The sequence below is a fragment of the Sturnus vulgaris genome, chromosome 4, assembly GCF_052056855.1.
Source record: "Sturnus vulgaris isolate bStuVul1 chromosome 4, bStuVul1.hap1, whole genome shotgun sequence".
In the NCBI taxonomy this organism is placed as follows: Eukaryota; Metazoa; Chordata; class Aves; order Passeriformes; family Sturnidae; genus Sturnus; species Sturnus vulgaris.
This window is the reverse complement of record NC_142246.1, coordinates 2,002,340-2,025,331: the sequence shown is the minus strand read 5'-3', so window position 1 is coordinate 2,025,331 and position 22,992 is coordinate 2,002,340. Positions and strand designations below refer to the sequence as shown.

Genomic DNA, 22,992 nt, shown 5'->3' with positions numbered 1-22,992 from the left:
GTGTTTGGAATCAACCTCCCTCAGACTTCCCAAAACCCATTAGACTTTTCCCCTACTCCTGCAGCAAAACCCCAGTGGAGAAGAGAACACAGCAGAGGGGAACAGCCACAGATTGGTCCTGTCACCATCTCACCAGCCTGAACCTCCAGACTTCCCCAACATTTTGGCTGAGCTGGGGCTGCAGAGGTTGTGTTTAGCCCTCTGCACAGGTACAGCACAGTGCTGCCTTTCACCTGGCTGTCCTGTCGGTATCATCAGCTGCTTAACCTGCAGAAGTTACCAGCAGCCTCATCCAGACATGGGGGCAGCCAAAGCCAGCATGCCTGGTGTGGCCCCACACAGAAAGGACAACCTCTTTTTTTTCCTGGGAAGGTTTCTGCCCAATGTGTGGCCCCACAGGAATCACCCAACATCCAACCATACAGGAGGTATCACAGATTTTGCCATAAAGTCAATGGGGTCCAGACTGGGCCCTTCCAGGCCTTCCAAAGCAGCTGGGAGCAGGGAGGGATCAGAAGTGGGATCAAGCTGGAGGAGAGATCCTGTGAGTCATCAACAGCCACTGAACTGCAGCAGAGCAGCAGAGCTGGTGCCTGTCCCTGCCCAGCCTTACGCCTGGAGGCCATCACATATCTGAGCCTGATTCTCATTTCCCTTAATCCCCTGGCATCAGGGCATCCAGCCACAGCTCAACCCGGCAGGCACTTTTCTTTGAGGCTCCCTCTTAGCTCAGTAGCTCTGGCACAGACACAAACATGCACCTGCACCTCCCCATCCATGCCACAGGCAAACGTGTCATTCTGAGACATACAAACTTTAATATTAAAATAACTTTGTAGAAAAATACTTCTGGAGACTGATGGCAAGCAGCCTTCCACATACCACAACAGGCACCAGAGCCCTGCAGCCTGGTCAGACAGGAAGCCAGAGCAGAGCTAGAGCAGCAGGTACAGGAAAATAACCAGCCCTCCTGCAGATCAGAAGGCACTGGAGAAACACTCTGAGGCTTGCACCAGCCACAGATCTCTTGCTCTTGCTGTTTCCCTCCAGGGAAACACAGCATCTCAGCACTGGTGAGCAAAAGGGGCTCTGCCTGAGCCCAAAGAGCCCCAAGTCACCCCGGGAAGGAGGAGCCCAGCTGCCACTGGGATGCCCAGTCCCTTTATATCTCCCCTAAGTCCTCATAGAGAGGCGACAAGCTGTACTCATCCACACACTGCTCCTTCTTCTGCAGCTGCTGGGGCTTCACCACCTGGCTGTACAGCACCTCCACGTTGTTGTTGTTGCTGCTGTTGAGGCTGGGTTTGGTGAGCACCTTCTCAGGGGCAGCACTGCCCCATCGCCGGCCAGGCTCCTCCACCCTCTCTGCCCCTTTAGGGATGAAGGCTGCCTGGGGCTTGGGGGCTGGCACTGGCTTGGGGTTCTTGGCCTTGGCAGGGAAGGTGGGTACCGAGTAATCGTCAGTGCTGGGGTTGTAGGGGTACTCATAGCCACCCTTGCCATCATGGCCCTGCGTGCGCCAGGCCTCGCTCGTGGGCCGCGCCTCGTCGTAGATGTAAGTGAAGGGGCGCAGCGAGCGCGGAGCGCGGCCCTCGGGCTCGTCGTAGATGTGCTCCTTGTGCCCAGGGGGAGCCTGGCCACGACCCTCGGCACGGCCCTGCCCCTCGGCCCGGCCCTGCCCCTCAGGCCGGACCTGCTCGTACGGACCCGAGTACGGTGGCACCGGCAGCCGCGGCGGCTTCGGCTCCTCCACAGCCCCGCCGGGCACCTTGGCCACGCTCATGGCCTTGCTGTCCACCGGGTCTGAGTACAGCGGGTCCGGCCACGGCTGCAGGGCCTTCACCGAGTCCAGGGGCTCCGAGTACACGCTGGACAGGTCCTCAGCTGGCGGCACAGCACGGAGCACCTTGGGCAGAGGGGAGCGTGGGGGAGTGCTGGACACCGTGGGCTTGGCCGGCGGCACGGGCAGATCCGGCAGAGTCCGGCTCTTCAGCACAGATGCGGCGTCTCTCTCCTCTGCTGCTGCAGCCCTGGGTGCCAGCCCTGCTTTGGGTGCCAGGGTGTCGTCCCCCTCAGCGGGCAGCTCCAGGTTCAGGTTGTCAGCCAGGGCCTGGCGGATCTGCACCATGGCGGGGCTGTCGGCTTCCAGCGAGTCGCAGCTCTGCCGGTTCTCCTCCACCTGCGCCTTCTGCTCCTGGATGGAGGCTTCCACCAGGCGGAAGATCTCGTTGCCCTGCTTGGTCTCAAAGGTGAAGTTTCCAGGTCCTGAGTCACAGCGCCTGCCAGCCTCGAAGGAGAACATCACCTGAAGGGGAAGCAGAAGGGTCACATGCTGCTCAGCATCTGCTGGCCCGGGCTGTGTGGGTTGTGCTTCCCACCAAAGGGCGTGTGGCTGCTGCACTGATCCTGCACATTCTGCCCTGAAATCCTGCTCCTTCCACTACCACAGCAAGGGCCACCCTGTGCCCAGCAGCCAAAAACAAGCTGTGGAACTGGAGCACACCTGAGGGAACATCACTGTGAGTGTCCCAGAGAGCTGCAGCTCCTGCTGGAGCCCTGCTGCCTTACGTGAGCAATTCCAGCACTTTCAACCACTGGCACAAGATAGTCTAGGAAATAACACTGAGAAAGGAGTAGGGTGAGGAGGTGACAGCTCAGCAGGGGAAGCTAATACGGAACCTTAGGTGAGAAGGGAACAATCTGGAAGCAAGAGATGCAAGAGGAAGAACAGGGCTTTCCACAGGAGAAAAGCCAGCAGCAGCAGCTCAGTTACCAAGAGTAAGCAAAGCATTGACCTACCAGCATTAATTCAAGGTAGAAGGTCCTCTAAAGAGAAGTCTTGCACCAGGGCTGTGCTTCCTCTGGCCCGAACACCTGCTCTGGTGAGCAGGTTCCCACCAGCTGAAACCCACACCCTTCCTGAGCCTCATTCCTGTAACTGGGGGGATTTCTGCCTCTCTCACAGACAGGAGCAGCCCCTGTGGTTGCTATATGTGGTTGCTATAAAGATCTATAAAGATCTCTGGGGACAAACTTCTTTTTGTGGGTCCATGCTGCTGAACAGAAGCACAGTCAGCCCCTCACTGCTCAGCTCCCCACACCCTGCAACTCTCCTGTCCCCAGCACAGACTCTGCAGATGAGCTGGACATCCCCACAAGGGCAGCTCGGTTTCCACCTCTGTTTTGGGAATGTGCCACAGAAAGCACCATAAGCAGAGTGTGGCCAACATGGTCACTGCTATGAACAGCCCCAGGGCCACCACTAAACAGCCCCAGGGCCACCACTTCCTTCCTGTCCAGCGTGGCCCAGACCTCTTGCACTCAGGGTAGCAACAAGGCAGACTGGGGACTCACTGCAGGAGGACTCTGGAGAAGGGCAGACCTCCAAATGTCAATGAGAATAGGAGCAGTTCACCCCACAGAGTGAACAAATCCACAGCAACTGGTGTCTCAAAGCCCCTCTGCTCTGGCCACCATCCTTAGGAGGGAGGGACTGAACCCAGAGCAGAGTCAAGGTTCCTGGAGCCTGGGGAGAGCCTGTGTGCAGCACTGAGGGATGTCCCTGCTCATGGCACAAGCTGGTAAGTGCTGGGATGGAGAAAGAGAGCAGCAGAGGCAATGGCCTTAGCGAAAGTGGGACAACCACAGAGGGGATGAGTGTCCTGCCAGCTCACAGGTGACACAGACAGGAACTGAGGACAAGGAAGGCACAGCAATCCTGCCATTTGGCAGGGCTGGCCGCAGGACATCAGCTCAGCCTTCCACAAGGGAACAGCTACAGGGGAGCACCTGCAGCACCCCCATTGCCCACCTTGTCCCGGCCGTATCTCCGGAGCAGCCGGTAGGGCCACACATAGAGGATCCTGTCTGTCCGTGGGTCCTTCAGGACGAGGCTGTCACGCTCAGCCTTGAGCACGTAGGTGCCACGCAGCTCACACCGCTCTGCAGCCTCGGTCCTCTGCACTGTCACCCAGAAGGCGTTCACTGTGGGGACAGGGCTGCTCAGGACAGGGACACACCCGGCCCCACTGCGGGGACAGGGCTGCTCAGGACAGGGACACACCCGGCCCCACTGCGGGGACAGGGCTGCTCAGGACAGGGGGTCACCCGGCCCCACTGCAGGGATAGGGCTGCTCAGGGCAGGGCAGGGCAGGGGGACAAATGGCCCCAGTGTAGGGACAGGGCTGCTCAGGACAGGGACACACCCAGCCCCACTGCAGGGACAGGTCTGCTCAGGGCAGGGGGACACAGGCAATGCCCAGTGTGGCAGGAGCAGGACAAGGCTGATAGAAGGTGGCCCCAAGTCAGGGTAGCAGCAGGTCCCACCTTCATCTCTGGAGTAGTAGATGGAGTTCACAGACATCTCCAGGGCTGGCGACTCCCCACTGCCCTCTCGGCCATACTGTGACACCACGCCATCACTGGGGCCATTTCCCTGGCAAAGGAGAGCAGATCAGACCCAGAGTCCTCTTCCCACATCAGCCCCTGGGCCCTGCTGCCCTCCCCAGCCCCACACAGCCTGGCTGTCCTGCACCCTGCCCACCCCAGAGCCAGTGACAGATCCCCTGAGCCCACATGAACACGGATGAACAGGGCCAGGCAGCGCAGGGGGGACTTCCCTGAGCTCCTGGCAGCACCCTGTCCCCACCTGGGCTCTGCACTGACAGGGTGCAGGGCAGCACAACCCACAGAGCTGTCCCCAAATCATGGCACAACCCAAACACACCCTGCTGGCCATACCAGCACAAACACGGGGGGCTGATGGCCTGCTGACACCGGGCTCTGTGTCCTGCCCTGCCCAGGACGAAGGGGAGCCTGCAGAGGGGAAGCGAGTGCTTCTATTTTAGCACATGCAGAACTGAAAATGCAACACACAGTCAGCGACCATGTCCCAGCAGCAGGGCCCTCAAAGGGCAGGACACAAACCCTTGGTGCTTTCAGAGATCCTCCTGCAGAAAAGCCCCTGACAGATTACAGCACAAGGGAGGCTCAGTGTGTGGCCAGGAGCTGGAGCTGTTCCTTGGGGTTGCAGCAGAGGGTACATCTTGCAAATCAAGTACCAAAATTTCAGTTTAAAACCCACACACATGAGCTTGTTAACAAGAAAGGGCCAAGAAAAGCACCATCCAGCCCTTGTGTTTGGGTCCTAAAATCTCATGTCCTGAGAGCTGATAGCAGCAGCTCCTCCTCAGCTAAAGCATCCAATGCAGGGCTTCAGCCTGGGATTGAAAGCCAAGGGGCACCAAATCTGCCAGAGCTTCTAAGGCTCCATTTGACTGCACTTTTCCTCATCTTCCAAAGGAAAAAAAAATCTGCTCTGAACTCCAAATGATCTCTGGTCCCAGTTCCCAAGCTGCTGGACCCCGCATACCCTCCGGGTAGGAACATGACACAAAATCACATTGTCCATGCAAAAAATCAGCAATCCCAGCTGAGGATCTCCAGCTCTGTGCAGAGAGGCCACGTGCAGCTGTTGTGTCTCCTGCTCCAGGTCAGGCCTTTTTAAAACACATGCCAGCCTTGCAGCCTTTTGCTCACAACCTCCTAAACCGTCAGCTTGCTCCTGGACCTCAGGCACACAAATGATGGCTCCCATGTGAGAGATGGGGCGAGCACAGCCCTGCTCTAAGCAGGTGCTCCCTGGCCTGGCCACCACCGTGCCCCACTCCAGGGGTGTGCTGTGTCCCCAGCTCAGCCCCAAAAGCCAGTTTCAGAGCAAAGGCTGCAACCCTGACTGAACCAGGAGACACAGAGTCATTTCCACCAGTGCCGCCCAGCCCCATCAGCCTTGACATTTACTGCACAGATGCACTTGGCAGAAGACTGCAGAGAAACACATGAGGGACAAAGGTAAATCACACTCAGCAAACACCCATCAGGAGGAGATCCTGGAGCTGTACACCCATCCTCCTACCAGGCAGCTCTGCCCAGCACTCCAAGCCTGGAATAGGCTGGAGTCCTACCTAGGGCTTTGCAAACACCTCCCAGGAGGGAGAGCCAGCACTGTGGAGCTGGGCAGGCGTGGGCTGCTGTCCCAGGGGGCATGGAAAACCACGCTCTGAGGGCACCCACTGCCCAAACAGCCTTGGCTGGTCACACTGGCTGACTGCAGAGGATGGGGGGCTGGACAGCTGTTCCAGAGACCCAGCACAGATGGGGTGTCCCCAGCAGGAGCCAGGAGCGAGCCCCGAGGCTGGGAAAGGGGGATCCAAGAGCTGGAACCAGAAGGGTCCTGGAGCCAGGCACCACAACGCTCTGGAGGCTGCGCTTCCGCTGTGGCAGGAAAGGCAGCAGTGGTTGGGCCAAGAGGAAACGCTCCTCGGCCATCACCTGGCCTCCTGCCAGCTCTCTGCAGGGGCGAGCATGGGCTCTACATCGGGCAAGCAGAGCCCGACTTGAAATTTGGAGCCACAACCACGAATTATTGACAGCGCGCTGAGGAGTCCCGCAAACCACAGCAGGAGCCATCGAGAGGGCACCGGAGTGCCAGGGCTGGGCGCTGCAAACCTGGGACCATTGGAGCTGCCTTAGGGTGTCCTTCCCTGAGCTGCCAGGTGAGAAGAGATCACCAACACACAGCGATGTCCGTGTCCCACCCTGTCCCCTCCGCCCACCCCGGGGCTCACCGGGAAAGCGATCTGGCACAGCTTCGCCACCCACTCCTCACTCTGCTGCTTCTCGGCCGCGAAGAGGAAGCTGCGGTCGCGGGTCTCCAGGCGGAAAGTGGTGGTGCCGGCTCGGGGGCCGCCCTCGCCCACCGGAGCCACGCTGGTGCAGTCGCTGAGCCGCACCACGGTGCGGGCGAGTCGCCGGGTGCCCGCTCTCCCGGCCGCCGACGGCTCCTTGCAGTCGAACACCTCTAGCCGGGCCACGCCGTGCTGGCTGGCGGGGTAGAGCGCGGACCAGCCGCGCTTCCAGCGCTGCGGGGAGCGGGGTCACAGAGCGCGGGGGTCACAGAGCGCGGGGGTCACAGAGCTCCGGGGGTCACAGAGCGCGGGGGTCACAGAGCACGGGGGTCACAGAGCGCGGGGGTCACAGAGCGCGGGGGTCACAGAGCTCCGGGGGTCACAGAGCGCGGGGGTCACAGAGCACGGGGGTCACAGAGCGCGGGGGTCACAGAACGCGGGGGTCACAGAACGCGGGGGTCACAGAGCGCGGGGGTCACAGAGCACGGGGGTCATAGAGCGCCGGGCTCACAGAGCGCCGGGCTCACAGAGCGCGGGGGTCACAGAACGCCGGAGCGGGGCCGCTCCCCACCCGGCACGGCCGCTCAACCGGGAGCGGCCCCCGGGGCGCCTCCGCTCCGAGGGCAGCGAGGAAGGGAAGGAGGGAAGGAAGAAGGAGAGGGAGGAAGGGATCCCCGGACCTACCTTAGCGCCGAACTTGTGGCTGTGCTGCACGAGCAGCGGCCCCTCCATGGCCGGCGGCTCCATCCCCGAGCGCTTCCGCCCGCGCCGCTGAGGCGGGGACCGAGACCGGGCGGGGACGGAGATGGGGCGGGGACCGGGACCGGGCAAGGACGGGGATGGGGCGGGGACCGGGCGGGGACCGGGACGGGGACACGCGTGTCAGGGGCGGGGCGTGCTCGCGTGTGCGCGCGTGCCCGAGTGTGAACATGTGCGCGTGCCCGAGTGTGAGCGCGCGTGTGCACACCTGTGACCTTGCGCGCACACGCGTGACACAGGTGTGCGCTCCCTCTGGGGACGGGAAAACGCGCTCGGGTGGGCGGAGGATAAGCGAGGGCAATACGGGGAGCGGACAAGGGAGAGGTGAGGTTTTCACAGGATGGCAAAAACGGGTGATGGCTTTGATAGGAGGAAAAAAAGAAGTGGAGAACTAGAGGCTGCTTACATCAAGCTCATAGTCCAAGAAAATCGTGGAATAACCAGGTGCTCGCAGAGAGAGCAGAGAAGGCAAAATCGCAGCTGTGTATGCACAGCCCGGCACGACTTCATTCCCTGACTTTGTGGACGGAGTAATCCCATCCATATCTCTCTAGGTCCAACCATGCCATGTCCCTGGGCACCGAGGCCGCTCCAGGGGCACTGGGCTGCTCCCAGTACTGTCCCTGCCATGGCACACCACTCCAGTCTGCCCCAGAAGCCTCCTGCAGAGCCAGGCTGAATCCAGCGTTCCCAGCTGCAGGTGGGACAGGTGCTGGCTGTGAGGCAAAGGATAAGGACAAGCACAGCCTGTGCTCAGCACACCCCAGCGTGGGTGACCCAGTGTGGTGGCACTCTGATGGCACTGTGATCCTGCCAGGTCACTGCTGGTCAGACACTCTTGGGTTTCTTGCTGCTTTGATGGCCCAGGCACCATGACTTGTTTTCCTGACACAACATAAACCTGCAAAGGGAAGAGGGAGAAGCTACAGATCCTGGTTTTCCAGGCCCTCGTGCCCATTTCTCCACCTGTGGTTTTGATGAAACGACTGCAGGTGGGGAGAGCTGCTGAGTGGAGCTTTGCAGTGCCTGGATGGATGCAGGGGTGACTCTCTGCACTGTCCCAGCTCCACCCCTCATATTTGCATGGTAATAAAACTGTGTTGGTGTCCTGGTTTAGGAATGACATTCCCCAATTAAGTGTTCACATTGAAACATCCCAGACCAATTGCTCACAGCCCTACCCTCCCCCAAGGCAGAACGGAGAGGAGAATTGGAGGCACAAAAATTAAAGATCACACAGGCTGAGATAAGAACAACGCACTAGAAACAGCAGTGGGATGTAACCACAGCAATACCAATAACACCGTGTACAACACAGATGAACGATCAGACCACAAACCCTGGCAAAACAATGACATCAACAAACAGGCAAGGTGGTCTGAAAAAGAACAAAATTATTAGATGGCGTCAAACACCCCGGCCAGCGTGTAGGCAGGGCTCTGTGGTGTGCAGCTGCAGGACAGGGAGCTCATGACGTGGCAGCACATCTGCAAACCACAGCCCGTGGGACGGACACAGCCACGAGCTAGACGAGCGTCAGCAGCTCAGAGCAGGGTGGCACAAGGCAAACAGCCTGACACAGGCAGGTGAGTCACCTGCGAGGCACATGGCACGCACCTGGACAGGCATCGCACCCCAGGCCTGGCATGAGGGTGTGGCCAGGGAGGTGCCAGCTCAGTGGTGAACACAAGGAGATAATGACACTCGACTCCTCGGCAACAACTCTGGGGCTGTGGGGTCCCGGCAAGCTTCAAAGGCAGGAGAAGGAAGTGTCCTTGGGCTGCAGCGGGAGAACCCCCGCAGTTGGCGACGTGGGGCACCGGGGCTGGCGTGGGCACCAGACGGGGCCCCGGTGCCCGGAGGCGGCTGCAGCTCCGGGAGCTCCGGTCCGTGAGCTCCGCGGCTCAAGCATCGCCTCCCAGGGTCTCCACACGGATTTCGGGGACCCCCCCACTCCGCTCCTCCCCGCGCCCCGGCCCCACCCGCGGGGCCGCCCCCTGCGCTGCGGCGAGCGCGTCCCCGAGGGGAGGGCGGGTGGTGGAGCCGCCCCTGCGCGGAGCCCTCCGCGTACCTTCCATCCCCCGGCAAACATTCCACCCCTCCGCGTACCTTCCATCCCCCGGCAAACATTCCACCCCTCCGCGTACCTTCCATCCCCCGGCAAACATTCCACCCCTCCGCGCACCTTCCATCTCCCGGCAAACATTCCACCCCTCCGCGCACCTTCCATCTCCCGGCAAACATTCCACCCCTCCGCGCACCTTCCATCCCCTCCGACAAACACTTCATCCCTCCCCGCGCACCCTCCGTCTCCCCCGCGCATCTTCCATCCCCCCTGCGCATCGCTCTGCGCACCCTCCATCCCTCCGCGCATCTCTCCCCGCATTCCTCCGTTTCTCCGCGCACTCCTCCATCCCTCCGCGGATCTCTCCCCGCATTCCTCCATCTCTCCGCGCATCTCTCCCCCCATTCCTCCATCCCTCCGCGCATCACTCCGTGTCCCCCGCGCACCCCGCGCCGGCAGGGCCGCTCCTGCGCGGGGATGGCGGAGCGGCCGCGCTTCCTCTGCGGCGTGGTGGAAGGTAGGTCCCTCCGGGGCCGCGGCCGCCCGGGCATTGCAGGGGCTGTTCCGATCCACCCGAAGTGAACCGGGGTCAGGAAGGGCTCCAGGTTTTGGGGGAGGCGGGAGCGGGGCCCTTGCACAGCACCCCATCTCTGCCAGGGGTCTGGACCAGCAGCTCTGGGATGCTCCCAGGTCTACCCAGAGCCCTACTGAGCCCTGCAGCCACCCCAGCAGAGCCGAAACCCCCACAGGGACCTTCTGCTCAACCTCCAGAGCTCTACACGGCATTCCTGGCTGCTCTGGACTCAGGGCAGCTTGCCAGCGTATTCCCCCTGGCCATGGGACAGCAGTGCAGGACCCCTGCCCAGAGCTGGCCAGGGAGAGTTCTGTGCTTCTCCCTCCCCACATCCCAAACTCCCTCTGGAGCTGAGCCAGGCCTGGCACCCACCAGGCAAAATCACCTGCCCTTCTCCTGGCAGCACAGTACCCCTGTGAGGGGCAGTGCTCTCTGCCTCACCTGAGAGGAAGCAGGAGCACCCATGCAAATAAATGTAAAATAAACAGGAAATGCAGGGGTGGAGAAGCTGACATGAGTCAGACGTGAATCACTGATATAGTAGAGCTGACCTGGGAAAGAGGACAGGGATGATGCTGGCAAATCCATTCCAGGAGAGCACTGCTGGCAGGGCATGTGCAGGACTGAGTGGCCTCCCTGCCAGCCCACATCAGTTCACAGCAACACGTGCTGTGAAAGTGTCACTAGCAGCTGCCATACAGGGACTCTGGGGACCTCGCTGAGATCTCAAAATAGCAATTTATTTACCACAGAAATAACTTTATTGGGCAAAATATTTGCTGGGATTCGCAAGTGGCCACAAATTTGGCCCCATGCACAGTGGGGGATGGATAGCAAGGTGACTATATATTAATTCAAAGCATATGGAATAACCATGTAGGTGTTCAGGCAGGTAGAAAATCTGTCTGCAGAGAGAAGACAGATGGAGAGTGGGTGTTGTTGTGGTGCAACCACCCTCACCGTTGCCCAGGACTGGTGCTGGGGGCTGCAGGGTGGGCTCCTGCCAAAGGGAGCTAAGAGAATGAGGGCAGATGAGCTCAGGGACACAGAAGTGCTTTGGGAAATGCAGGTGCTTCCCTGGGCGTCACTGGCCTCATGCCAGACACGGAGAGCTGATCCTTTCTCCCAGCTTAATGGAGTCAGTGCAGCCTGCCCTGTGCACCACCCAGTTTTGGGAGTGTCGTCACTTCCCAAGTATCTGCTCCATTGGCCCTGAGTGCTGGATTTGATTGATTCAAAAGTCGCCCATGATGCAGAGAAAAAGGAGAAAGATGTCTTGATGGCCAATTGCCATCACTGTCCAAAACATAATGGATTTTCTGTGAGACTTCACATTGCATCTGCCAGATCTTGAAGAGAATTTAAGTGGCTGAAGGTTCTTCTCTTGCTAAATCGCAGGCTGGGACACTGACAGGTTCCCCTTAACCTCTGCTTTGAGGAGCAGACAAATCTGCATCTCTCATTTATCAGCCTGTCCCCAGGGGAAGGGGTTTGTGTTCCTCTGGATATCCTTTCTCTCTGGCTTTGCAGACAGCTCTGCACCTCCCAGATCCTCCCACATGCAGAAATAAGAAGTGGTCCCAACAGCAGAATGGGTGCTGCATTCAGGGATAGCCCAGAACAAGACTGTTTTAAGGCACTTTCCAGCAACTGCATTTTGCCTTTTTCCCCCTCCCTTTTACAGGTTTCTACGGGAGACCATGGTCAATGGATCAGAGGAAACTTCTCTTTCAATGGCAAGTACCCTGAATTTTCCTCTCTGAAGGGGTGGTAACAGCCGAGGGGTCTCATGTTTCTGCAGTGTCCCCCTGTCCCAGCGGGGAACAGGATCGGCGCTGGGCCGGGCTGTGGGTGCTGCGGGAGGGACGGACGGACGGACGGACGGACGGACGCGGGGCCACCCCGTGCCGGCAGGTGGTGCTGGGGCTCCGCACAAGGACCTGCCACCAATGAACCGGGGCTCTGCAGGGCCTCCCATGGGCAGTGCAGTGGCGACAGTGTGGGCAGTGGCAAGTGTAATTAAGGACCAGAGATGCAGGTACAAAAACTGGAAGGAAAACAAGCTGCGATGTTTTAAAGTACCTCAGGAATGAGAAAATCTAATGGAGGCCTTGTCTGGTGCTGGACTAGGATGTGTTCACATGGTGGCATTAGGGTGATAATCCATCGATATTTTTCTTATCTGGAAAAAAACAAAATAAGGGACTTTTATCATGAGATACCTGAAATGCTTTCTACTCTGTTCACCGTGGGAAAATGTAAAACACTGTCTGCTGAGGAGGATAAATAAAACCAAATGGATATATCAGATGGCTTCCATACAGAAGTGCCAAAAGAGGGAGGTGTCTGCCCTCCCAGGGGGCACATCCTACTGCTCTCTGACACAAACCTTAGAGCTCAGCACTGGGAGCACTGGCTGAGATTTCTGTCTCCATGTGGCCGTGCAAAGAGCCTGGGTGACTCCTTGCTCTCCCTGCACAGGCTGCAACGCCGGGGGCTGAACTGCTACATGTACGCACCCAAGGATGAGCTGAAGCACCGGCTGCTCTGGAGGGAGCCCTACACAGAGCATGAGGCAGGTAGCGGCTCTGCTGGGCCCCTCGGGGGGCTGCAGGCATCCCAGGTCCCTGAGGGGAAAGCATGGGCTGTGTCCCAGCTGTTTCCATCCTGCCAGGACCTTGCCCATTGCACGGAGGCCCCCAGACCTTGCCAAGGGCAAGAAGACTCCCAGGTCGTGCCCATCAGATGGAATTGCCTCAGGGACCACCCAGCTTCCCATATGGGGCTCAAGCAATGTGCTTGATTATACCCAGGCCCACAGACCCTTGTCAAAAGTCCTCTGTGCCTTAAGGGAGTGGGAATGGTTTTCCTGGAGCCTCTCCCCTTCCAATGACCTCAGCTCCTTCCTTTCAGAATTCTGGGGTTCATTCTCCCTCCACCCCTTGTCCTGTTCCACTCCCTGTCCCCCTTAATCCCTTGTGCTGCTCCATCCTTTGTTTCCTTCCATCCCTTGTCCTGCTCGATACTTTTCCTCCCTCTATCCCTTATTCCCCCCAACCCTCGTCCTGCACCATCCCTTATTTCCCTCCATCCCTTATTCCCCTCCATCCTTTGTTCCCCCTTCATCCATTGTCCCCCTCTGTTCCTTGTCGCCTTCCATCCCTTATTTCCCTCCATTCCTTCCATCCTCTTCCATCCCTTGGTCCTGCTCCATCCTTTTTCTCCCTCCATCCCTAGTCCCCCTCCATCCCTTGTCCCATTCCATCCTTTGTCCCCCTCTACCCCTTGTCCCGGTCCTCCCCGTGTCTCCCAGCTCTCACAGACCCCCTGTGCTCTGTCCCCAGCCCGCATGCGGTCTCTCATCGAAGCTGCCCAAGAGCAGGGTGTGGAGTTTATTTTCGCCATTTCTGCTGGCCAGGACATGGTGTTTTCCAGTGCTGGAGATCGCCTCCTGCTGCAGCAAAAACTCAGGCAGGTACCGTGGGCCATTCCTTCATCCCACTGCTCCCAGGCAAGGGGCACATGTGTTTATGTGTGGTCCCTGTGCCCACCCCGTGGGCTGCTGTGGGTCCTGCTGCTGCACAGAGGGACCAGCTCTGGGGTGCCCAGTGGCCAAAGTGCTGTCCCTGTCATGGTGACAGAGAGCTGAGGGCTCCATGGATGCCTGACTGGGGGCAGGAGAAGGACCAGCCGAGCCTCAGAACCCGCTGGGCAGCACTGAGGGTTGGCACAGGCTGGAGCAGAGCCCCAGGGAGGGCAAAGAGCCACTGGCACGGTGGGGTTGTTCCGTGGGCAGCTGCTGCTCCCTTGGCACAGCCCAGGCAGGAGCTGCCCTGTGCTGTGCTGTGCCCAGATGTCCTCTCCAGCCCCTTGGGGCTCTCTGCTGCCCGGGGGTCCCAGCAGCCCCTGTCTGTGCCCACAGGTGGCTGCCATGGGGTGCCGCTCCTTCGCGCTGCTCTTTGACGACATCGACCCCTGCATGTGCCAAGCTGACAGAGATGTCTTCCCCTCCCTGGCACAGGCTCAGGCCTCTGTGGCCAACGAGGTGTACCAGGAGCTGGGCCAACCCTCCATCTTCCTCTTCTGCCCTACAGGTACTGCCCACAGCCCCAGCTGCCCAAACTGGGGAGCCCCCTCAGACTGGGCCGCCCTTTGGCTGCACCCAGCCCCTGTTCCTGCTGAGAGCTGAGTGCCCTGGCAGTCCCCACACTCTCCCTGAACTCCTCACATTCCCAGAGGAGCTCTGGACATCTCAGGATTAGATTGCAGCAGGGCCCCTGTCCATGATCTGGCACTCCCTCCTCTCCCAGCTCTCAGGAGATGCTCTGTGCTCTCTCCCCAGAATATTGCAGCTCGCTGTGCTCTCCCAGCCCCAGCCAGTCCTGCTACCTGCAGACCATCGGCCAGGAGCTGCTCCCAGGGATCGGTGTCATCTGGACAGGTGAGTGCCAGGACCAGCTCTGGGTGTGTGGCCACGTGGAGTGTCTGCAAACCCTGTGGCCATGGGCTGTCCTGGAAGAGCCACCAGCAAGTGACCCCACTCTGGTGCCTCACATTGGGGTGTGCAGCCCCAGCCAGGCAGGAGTTTGAGCTGTGAGTCTGCTCTCCTGACTTGGGAGTGTGAGTGTGGTGACTGGAACCTCATCTCCATGTCCTTGTCCCTGCTGTGTGTCTGTGATGGACCCTGTGCCCCACGTGTGTCCCTGCCCTGATGCCCCAGGCCCCAAGGTGGTGTCACAGGAGCTCTCAGCAGTGCTGCTGGAGGAGGTGGAGGCTGTCCTGAGGCGCTGCCCGGTCATCTGGGACAACCTCTATGCCAACGACTACGACTGCAGACGTGTCTTCCTGGGTCCCTACATGGGCCGTGCTCCTGGCCTCATGTCCAGGCTCCATGGGCTGCTCCTCAACCCCAACTGTGAGCTCCAGGCCAACTTCATCCCCATACACACGCTGGGCACCTGGTTTCAGAGCGAGCTGGGGAGCTGTGCCCCCCCTGACCATGCAGGTACCCCTGTGCCTAGGCAGCTCTGTGCCTGCCCATCCTTGGCCAGCCCTGCAGCTTTCCTGCACGGAACCAGGGCTGCCCAGGCTGATGAGCTGCAGTTCCTCAGGAATGGAGGAGGTGACAGCCCTGGGGGACAGCCAAGGTGCTCAGGATGGAAGCTACAGCCCCCAGGAAGCCTTGGAACTGGCACTGCGTGACTGGGTGGCCGAGATAAACCAGCAGGCCTTGGAGCCAGGTAGGCAGTGGATTTGTGCATGCAGCATCCCTCAGTGGAGTGCTGGATCAGTTCTGCCAGGAGCTCAGGGGGTGGGGGGTGAGGGAGCCCCAGCCCTGCCCATCTGGAGGGTCTCTGGGGCTGCTGTGGCAGCAGGGTGTGGGTGTCCATCCATGGGTGCTCCTGCCATGGCCACATCCTGGAGAGGGTTTCCTTGTCTGGCAGAACCAGAGCCTAGGCCAGCTCTGGAAGAAGAGTTCAGCCAGGGGAGAGCTTGGTGTTTTGCAATGTTTGCCTCTGCAAAGCCACAGCCTCACCAGCCCTGAAGATCTGAACTCGAGCCCAGGGCCCTGGCAGCTCATCCCCTGCCAGCTCAGAGATGGAGGTCCCCAGCACTGTGCTGCCCCATGGGCAGTAGTTTCCATGCAGGTGCCACAGGATCTTCCCTCTTGTTCCTTTCTGGCAGGAGGAAGGACCCCAGGACACCCCAGTGTCAGCCTCAAGGGAGGACCAAGGCTGCAGCCTGGCACGGAGGGAGGACAGGAGGTCACTCCCAACCCTCAGTCCCAAAACTCTGCTCCTGGTGGGGCAGATCAGCCCAGTCCTGAGCCCTGCAGAGTGGCACCAGAGGAGGGGTGCAGGGAGGTGACCCCAGAGCCTGAGAAGGACAGTGGGAACAGGACACCCCCTGGCCATCAGCAGAGCCCTACAGGGGCTGAGGACCAGCTCTCCACAGGGAGCAGGGAGAGCTGTGAGCCCTCCTCTGCTCTGCCCAGTGAGGCTGGCAGTGCCATATCTGTAGGAATCCCAGTGGCCACCAAGATCCTCCCCAGCCCAAGCTCCACCATGAGCTCCAGCAATGGGGCCAACACCAGTCAGAACATTTCCCTGCCCACCAGTGATGCCAGGACAGGGGATGGCAGCCCCGTCCAGTCTCCCAGCAGCACCCAGCCTGAGGCCATCAGGACTGATGTGCCCCAGACACCCCCAGGACCTGGGGCTGATGCCACCCCTGGTGCCCCAGCCCCACTGATCGATGAGGTTGATGCTAGCCCTGGTCCTATGGCACCAGTGACCCCAGAGGAGGCTGAGTCTGGCCCCATAGCACCACTTACCCCCAAGGAGGCCACAACCAGCCCCACAGCACAGGTGACCCCAGAGGAGGCTGGGTCTGGATCCATGACCCCCAAAGATGCCAGGACCAGCCCCATAGCACAGGTGACCCCAGAGGAGTCCAGGACCAGCCCCCTGGCACCAGTGACCCCAGAGGAGGCTGAGTCTGGATCCATGACCCCCAAGGAGGCCAGGACCAGCCCCACAGCACAGGTGACCCCAGAGGAGCCCAGGACCAGCCCCCTGGCACCAGTGACCCTGGAGGAGGCTGAGTCTGGATCCATGACCCCCAAGGAGGCCAGGACCAGCCCCACATCACAGGTGACCCCAGAGGAGCCCAGGACCAGCCCCCTGGCACCTGTGACCCCAGAGGAGGCTGGGTCTGGATCCATGACCCCCAAGGAGGCCAGGACCAGCCCCACATCACAGGTGACCCCAGAGGAGTCCAGGACCATCCTCACAGCACCGGTGACCCCAGAAGAGGCTGGGTCTGGCCCTATGGCACTGATGACCCCAAAGGAAGCCAGACCCAACCCCACAGCACCACTGACCCCAGAGGAAGCCGTGTCCAGCCCTACAGCGCCACTGACCCTGGAGGAGGTGCGGATGCTGGTGGAGCTCTTCTACCTGCCCTACCACCACGGGGCTCTGGCACAGCAGCTCCTGGAGCATTTTCGGTGGCTGCGGGCGAACAGCCTCAGCGTGGGGGTCCCACCCACGGCGCCTGATCCCTGCGGGGTAAGACCTGTCCTAGTGCTGCTGCAGGAAGGTGGCTCGCGTGTCCCCCAGGTGGCTGACACCAGGTGTGTCCCCAGGGCACGCGGTGGCGGGGCCGGGCTCAGTCCTTCCAGCTGCTGTGTGCGCGGACGTGCCGCCTGCACAGCCGCTTCGTCAGCACCGCCAGCCGGGCGCTGCTCTACGACCTGCACCCCTACCTGTGGGACATCCGCAACATGCTGCTGGCAGCCTGTGCCTTCGTCCTCTGGCTGGGTACGTGGCTGATGCCAGCCCTGGCAGCCCCTGGCAGCCCCCATCACACCTTTCCTTTCCCCGGGGCATGCTGGCTGCTAGGGGGGGTCCGTGGAAATCCGATGCTCCACACCTTGGAAGCCGCCAAACTTCCCAGAGAGTCTCGCAAGGGACTGCCTTCTAGGGGTCTTCTGGCAGGTCTCCTAGCCACCAGATAAGCCTCAGCAAGTGATGGCCTGTGGCCAAAAGTGATCAGCTCTGATCCGTGATTGCGAGGCCATCCCGGGCAGACTCAGGGACAGAGAGACAGAAGTGTCCATATGGCAAATTCCACAGAGATTCCTTTATCATCCAGCAGCTCTGTGAAGGGAGCCAGGAACGACAGCTCCCTAAGAGAACTGGGGGAAAACTGGGGTTTTTATGGGGGAAAGCAAGGGTGGTACCAAGGGGGAAAGAGCAATGGGTTGCAAAGGATTAACATGGGTACTAGGGCATGGTGGGATCACTGAAACCTTTGGGGGATAGCTCACCATGGTAAGAAAAGATGTGCCAACCTAAGGAGCATCCTTCCAGGAGGGTTTTGATAAGCTAATCACAGCCCATTCGAGGGACATTTCATTCAAGGGACATCACTCCAGAGCAGGGCTGCAGGCAGGGTCATGGCAGGCCCCTGGGTCTCCACAGGGGCACACCCGATGCTCGTTCTCTGGGGATCCACTGCTTCCCCAGAAAGGAGGTGAAGGTGGCTGGGACTCACCCAGATCTGGGGTTCCAGTGTCCTGCTGGTAGTGCCAGGGTCCCTCCTGGGAGCTCACCTCTCCCTGACACTTTTCCTGCTGCTAACCCGTGTCCTGTGCTCACCACCTCGCCTCCTTTGCAGATGGCCACCTCCTCTGCGACCCTGACCCCAAGGGCACCTGGGGGAACTGCTTTGGCTGTAAGTACAGGCACTGCCCTGGCTCACCCACCTGGGTGAGGGGGTCTGGCTGCTGCCCCCCATCACTTCCAGCCCCACAGCAGCAGCCAGCACACACCACCAGGCTGCCCTTCCCCACACTCTGCCTGCTGAGTGGAACAGGAATGGCACTGGGAATAACACACCAGGGCAGGATGAGGCACTGCTGCCAGGGAGGGAGCAGATCTGCACCATATCTCAGAGCCTACAAGGAATGGCTATTTCTAGGATATGGTTCCTCAGCCTTTTTATCCCAAAGACCTCTTAACCTGTGTGGAAAAAGGGTTCTGGAAGCAGTAATGCCTTGGGTGACAGGTGGGGCAGTTTTTTGAATGCCTGTACATCACTTTGCACAGTTTTCCTCTGGTTTAGGGCTCCTTGGTTTCTCTGTGAGCCTTGTAACTTCTTACAAGCCAAGAACTGCTACCAGGTGATAACCTGAGGAGGTCTCCAAGTTCAATGTGAGAAGGATCCGTGTGCCTTGAGTCCCTTCCTTAAGGAAGCAGCCAGCAAGGCATATTCTCACCATCCTGGGCTGCACAGCTGGGCAGCAGGGCCTTGGAGCTGTGACAGCAGAGATCTGCATGGCAGAGGCTGAACTCCCCCTGCCCAGCAGGTTTTTATTCACCTCATGTGTGTCTGTGTCCTGCTGCTTCCAGGGTGCCAGAGCATCACTGCCCCAATCCTGCTGGGGAGGGACGCTGAGCCCTGGGCACGTCGTGGGGGCCTCTTTGGAGAACTCCAGGTGAGAGAGTGTCCCTTACTGTGGGGGCTGAAGGAGCCATGGGGAAGCCAGTATCCCAATCCTGCAAACTTGGGAAGGCAGAGCTGCCCCGGGACTGTGGTTCCTAGGGTTTCAGGAGTCTCAGAGCCATTCACCTGCTGCCTCCAGGACAAGGTTTGGAACCAGGATGAACTGATGGACTGTATCTCTTCCAGGCACTGCTGCCCGTGGGGAACAGCTGTGACCTCTTCTACCATCCACCCCCACTCTTCCCGTCCAGCCAGCTGTACCTGCTGCGCCCACTGCTACCCCTGGACAAGGTGGGAGCCGTGGCATGGAGGGGTGTCCTGCCAGAGCCTTTGCATGGCTTGTGCTGCCCATAAAATGACGAGTTATGGGTTCATCTGCTGCTGAACCCAGGCTGAGCTCCCAAGTGTAGGGTGACACAGGTGGAGAGGGTCCTTGGGTCCAGCTCTGCTCAGAGCCAGCTGGCCTGGAGCAGCTCTGTCAGACTCTGGCCTGGAGAATGTGCTGTGGCCTCAGCAAACCCATCTCTCTCCAGCAGAGCAGGAGAGGGAGCCCCTTCAGCCACTGATAAACCAGCACCAGGGCAGAGTTGCCAGGTTGTGGATGATCTCCAGAGCAGCCCCAGTGCTGATCTCCAGCACTGGCTGTGAGCAGATGTCAGGAAAAATCCAGAACAGGACAAGTCTGGATGGCAACCTCCTGCAGCCTTCACCAGTCTGCAGCTCTGGGCACTGCCACAGCCTGTGGGGATCCATCTCCAAATCCCTTCTTCAAACACTCATCCAGTTTAAGGGGTGATTCCCTGGAGAGCTTCTGTCAGCTACTTCTGTTGGCAGCCCCCTGATATCCCAGCAGCTCGATGGGATGGGGAGGGAAAGGGAGAATCTGGATATGGAGGGACAAAATGTTAAAGTGCTGCCAAATCCAGGTTTCCCATGTACCTGCAGCGAGCACCCTTCTCCCTCGCCCTGCTCCTCTCCAGCTCGAGGAAAGGTTAACACCACAAATCCAGCCACCACAGAGTGCAGCTCATCTGCTCAGGCTGAACCTTGACAACAACAACGTCTGTGTCCAGTGAAACTCTGAGAGGAAAAGCCAGCTGAGCCCATCAGCCCGTTGCAGGAACAGGCACAGCAGGGCATGGTCCTGCCCCTGTTGTTGGGTGATCAGGAGCAAGGCTTTTATCAGAATGTTTGCAGCAGCAAACTCAACTGTGACCAAGACAGGACATTTAGGGATGTCCTGCTGTGCTCAGGCTCTCTGGAGACCTGAGTTTCGGGGTTGTTTTTGGTGCCGTTCTGGCTGCTCTGAGCACGCTCCAGCCTGGGGCTGTCTCTGCAGTGGCTGCTCTCAGGATGCCTGACCGGAATGGCAATTTCTGGTTTGAAGGCTGGCTGTGCTGTGGCGATGAGCCCGAGGCCAGCAGAAGGTGGTGGCTGGCATTGTGGCACAGCAGGCACAGCCAGGGCTGACATGGATCCGGGTCTTCCAGGGAGAGCTTTACCGCATGTGCCGGGAGAGTTTGGACTGTGATCCCAAAGTGGCAGAGATCCTCGTGGCCCACCCAGATCTCCTCGGTGACAGGTGAGATGTGGCCCCTCTGAGGCTCCCACTGGCCAGGCTATGTCGAGTCTGGACATGTGGTGCAGGGCTGGGGAGTGAGACATTGGCCTCTCTTGGCATCCCTGTGGGGACCAGCGCTGCCCCATCTCACTGGGAGGGACAGAGAGAGACATCCCCATGCTGATGTCCAGCAGGGTCATGGCAGCCAGCGTTGTGGATGTCCAGCCTGGATGCTGGAGGCTGCAATGGCTCCCCTTGGCTGAGGGTCTCAAAGGGGTGGTCAGTGGGTGCTGGGTGCATGAAGGAGGAGGCTGCTCTGAGGTTTCCCAGGGGCTCCAGACTCAGCTCGGCCATGTTCCTGCTCTGCCTGGCAGGCTCCTGGGCAGCTTCCTCAGCCTGAGCCCTGAGTACACCTTTGTGCTGGAGGATGAGGGTGGCCCGTGTGGCTACGCAGCTGGAGCGCTCCACGCCGAAGGCTTCCTGCAGAAGCGAGACAGCAGCTGGCTGCCAGCCATAAGACACAAATACCCCCCAGACCTGGGCACGGGGGGCTCAGCTCTGGGACAGGTGAGAGGACACCTGGAGCAGAGGCGAGCTAGGATGGGAGAGGTGGAGGGGGTTCCCTCACTTGTGCTTGTCTTCTGCAGGATGCCCTGGAGGAAGCAGTGCTCTTCTTCCACACAGAGCCACTGGCAGTGCCCCAGCCTGTGCTGAGGCGCTTCCCCTCCCTGGTACAGCTGGGCACAGCCCCTCGTGTGCTGGACGTGGGGGCCAGCCGCAGCCTGGCCCTCTGCCTGCTGAGTGCACTCAGGGCCAACGGTGAGCATGACCTCCGAGTGCTGGCCCTTCATCCAGCACAACCCCATCCCAACACTCCCTCACACGGCAGAGCTGGGAGCTGTCCCCTCTCTGGTGCAGTCTGACAGTGCTGCTAGGCACTGTCCCCTCCCCTTGCACTGGGGGACGTGGATCTGTGTCTCAGGACATCACAGGGGCACTCTGTGACAAAGGGGCAAGGGATAGACCGATCCCCTTATGGAGGGGGTCCCTATCACTGTGCCCCCAGTCCCAGCACTGGGGTCCCAGTGCCCTGACCTCTCCCCTCCCTTCCAGGCTCACGGGGAGTGTTCTGCCAGGTCAGTGATGCCGACCGGCAGCAGCTGAGCTTCTACAGCAAGCTGGGCTTTGTCGCCCTGCCGGTGGCCTGGGGCAGCTCTCCTGGCTCTCAGCTCCTGGGACGTCTCCTCTGATGGGCACAGGGAGGCAGTGCCCCAGGCCAGGCTGGCTCCCCAGGCCAGGCTGAACTCCCCATCCCACGCAGCATCGGCCTGAGGCAGCAGGAGCAGAGGGGCACCTCGGGCAGGCCAGGTACACATGAGAAGGGACATGGGGGTGAGCAGGATGTCACTGGGATGTGTGCAGGGCTGTGAGGTACCTGGGCAGCAGAGAGCTATTTCTGATACTCACTGGATTTGGCCACCTCTGTGCCACCCCGACTGTTCCTGTTTGCTGGGTACCCTCCACCTTTGCTGGGGAGCCAGGCTGTCTGCAGACCCTCAGGCCTGCAGGAGCCCATGGGCAGCGTTGGGGTTTGTGGTCCTGGAGCACAGCACGGTGCCTTAGTGCTACGGGAGTGTCCCTATCAGGCAAGCTGGGCTGTCCAGCTCTCTCCATCCCCTGTTGTAGCCCGAGACAGCCAGTGCTGGGGCTGGCTCTCAGCACTAAGGACCTGCTTGTCTGTATGGATTGATCCGGTATGGGATGCAGTGAGGCAGCCTCTATTTCTGTGCCTGGGGCCTGAGGGAAGCGCTGTCCTTGGCAATAAAGCGTTTGCTGGGCTCTCACCATGCCTCGTTTCTTGGGGGAAAGTGTTGGGGTGCCAGCAGATCCCTCTCACACCCTCATGCACTCTCACACATCTCACACTGGCTGTCGCTACAGTCGCTCTTGTGTCCCCTCAAACAAAGCAGCTCTCCTCACATCCCAGCTGCTCCAGCCACTGACAATGTGAGTTCACGGCCCCAGCCCTGTAGGGCTTTCCTGCGGGATGGGACCTTCAGGATCAGGGGGTTTGGGGACCGCAGCCTGCCCAGGACAGGCAGGATGACTAAGGTGGGGGAGATCTGTCCAGCCACCCCTCTGCAGCCACTGGAAAAGGGCAGCCAGGGGCAAACCATTCCTGGCTGTTTCCCTCTTGCCCTTCGGAGGTGAGGAGAGGGCTGGGTGGTGTCGGGACGGCCAAAACCCCCGGAGCGAGAGCTCGGCTGGGTGGGGTCGTGATGGCCAAAACTCCCGGAGCGAGGGCTCGGCTGGGTGGGGTCGGGATCGCCAAAACCCC

General features: G+C 60.0%; 2 protein-coding genes across 7 annotated transcripts; one reads left to right on the top strand and one right to left on the bottom strand.

Moving 5' to 3' along the window:
• Window positions 1–795: 795 nt before the first annotated feature.
• On the bottom strand, window positions 796–7,494 carry DOK1 (docking protein 1). Its single transcript, XM_014876238.2, has 5 exons — window positions 7,371–7,494; window positions 6,627–6,920; window positions 4,327–4,435; window positions 3,812–3,984; window positions 796–2,305 (listed from the first exon to the last, which is right to left on the bottom strand). Exons 1-5 carry the CDS (start codon window positions 7,431–7,433, stop codon window positions 1,163–1,165), a joined length of 1,782 nt encoding a protein of 593 aa, XP_014731724.1. The 5' UTR covers window positions 7,434–7,494; the 3' UTR covers window positions 796–1,162.
• A 1,967-nt stretch (window positions 7,495–9,461) lies between these two features.
• Window positions 9,462–22,498, top strand: LOC106853115 (protein O-GlcNAcase-like). 6 transcript variants are annotated; one of them, XM_088162951.1, is made up of 17 exons: window positions 9,462–10,027; window positions 11,769–11,820; window positions 12,566–12,663; window positions 13,429–13,559; window positions 14,106–14,178; window positions 14,427–14,525; window positions 14,805–15,089; window positions 15,196–15,324; window positions 15,770–17,154; window positions 17,232–17,406; window positions 18,266–18,322; window positions 19,000–19,085; window positions 19,280–19,384; window positions 20,584–20,675; window positions 21,029–21,221; window positions 21,302–21,473; window positions 21,768–22,498. In XM_088162951.1, the coding sequence occupies exons 1-17, from the start codon at window positions 9,988–9,990 to the stop codon at window positions 21,902–21,904; spliced, it is 3,309 nt and encodes a 1,102-aa protein (XP_088019077.1). In that variant the 5' UTR covers window positions 9,462–9,987; the 3' UTR covers window positions 21,905–22,498. The 6 variants fall into 6 exon arrangements, with proteins under 6 accessions (XP_088019077.1, XP_088019076.1, XP_088019080.1 ...); XM_088162950.1 differs by having other exon boundaries at window positions 14,007–14,178; XM_088162954.1 differs by lacking the exon at window positions 9,462–10,027 and having other exon boundaries at window positions 12,566–12,659; window positions 13,429–13,555.
• Window positions 22,499–22,992: the final 494 nt, after the last annotated feature.

Coding starts and splice junctions, on each gene's coding strand:
- DOK1 (XM_014876238.2), bottom strand. CDS start 7,433: ATGGAGCCGCCGGCCATGGAGGGGCCGCTGCTCGTGCAGCACAGCCAC. Junction 6,921..7,370: donor GCCACAAGTTCGGCGCTAAG/GTAGGTCCGGGG, acceptor CGCTCCCCGCAG/CGCTGGAAGCGCGGCTGGTC. Junction 4,436..6,626: donor TGTGCCAGATCGCTTTCCCG/GTGAGCCCCGGG, acceptor CTCCTTTGCCAG/GGAAATGGCCCCAGTGATGG.
- LOC106853115 (XM_088162950.1), top strand. CDS start 9,988: ATGGCGGAGCGGCCGCGCTTCCTCTGCGGCGTGGTGGAAG. Junction 13,560..14,006: donor TGCAGCAAAAACTCAGGCAG/GTACCGTGGGCC, acceptor CTGTGCCCACAG/GTGGCTGCCATGGGGTGCCG. Junction 19,385..20,583: donor CACTGCTACCCCTGGACAAG/GTGGGAGCCGTG, acceptor CGGGTCTTCCAG/GGAGAGCTTTACCGCATGTG.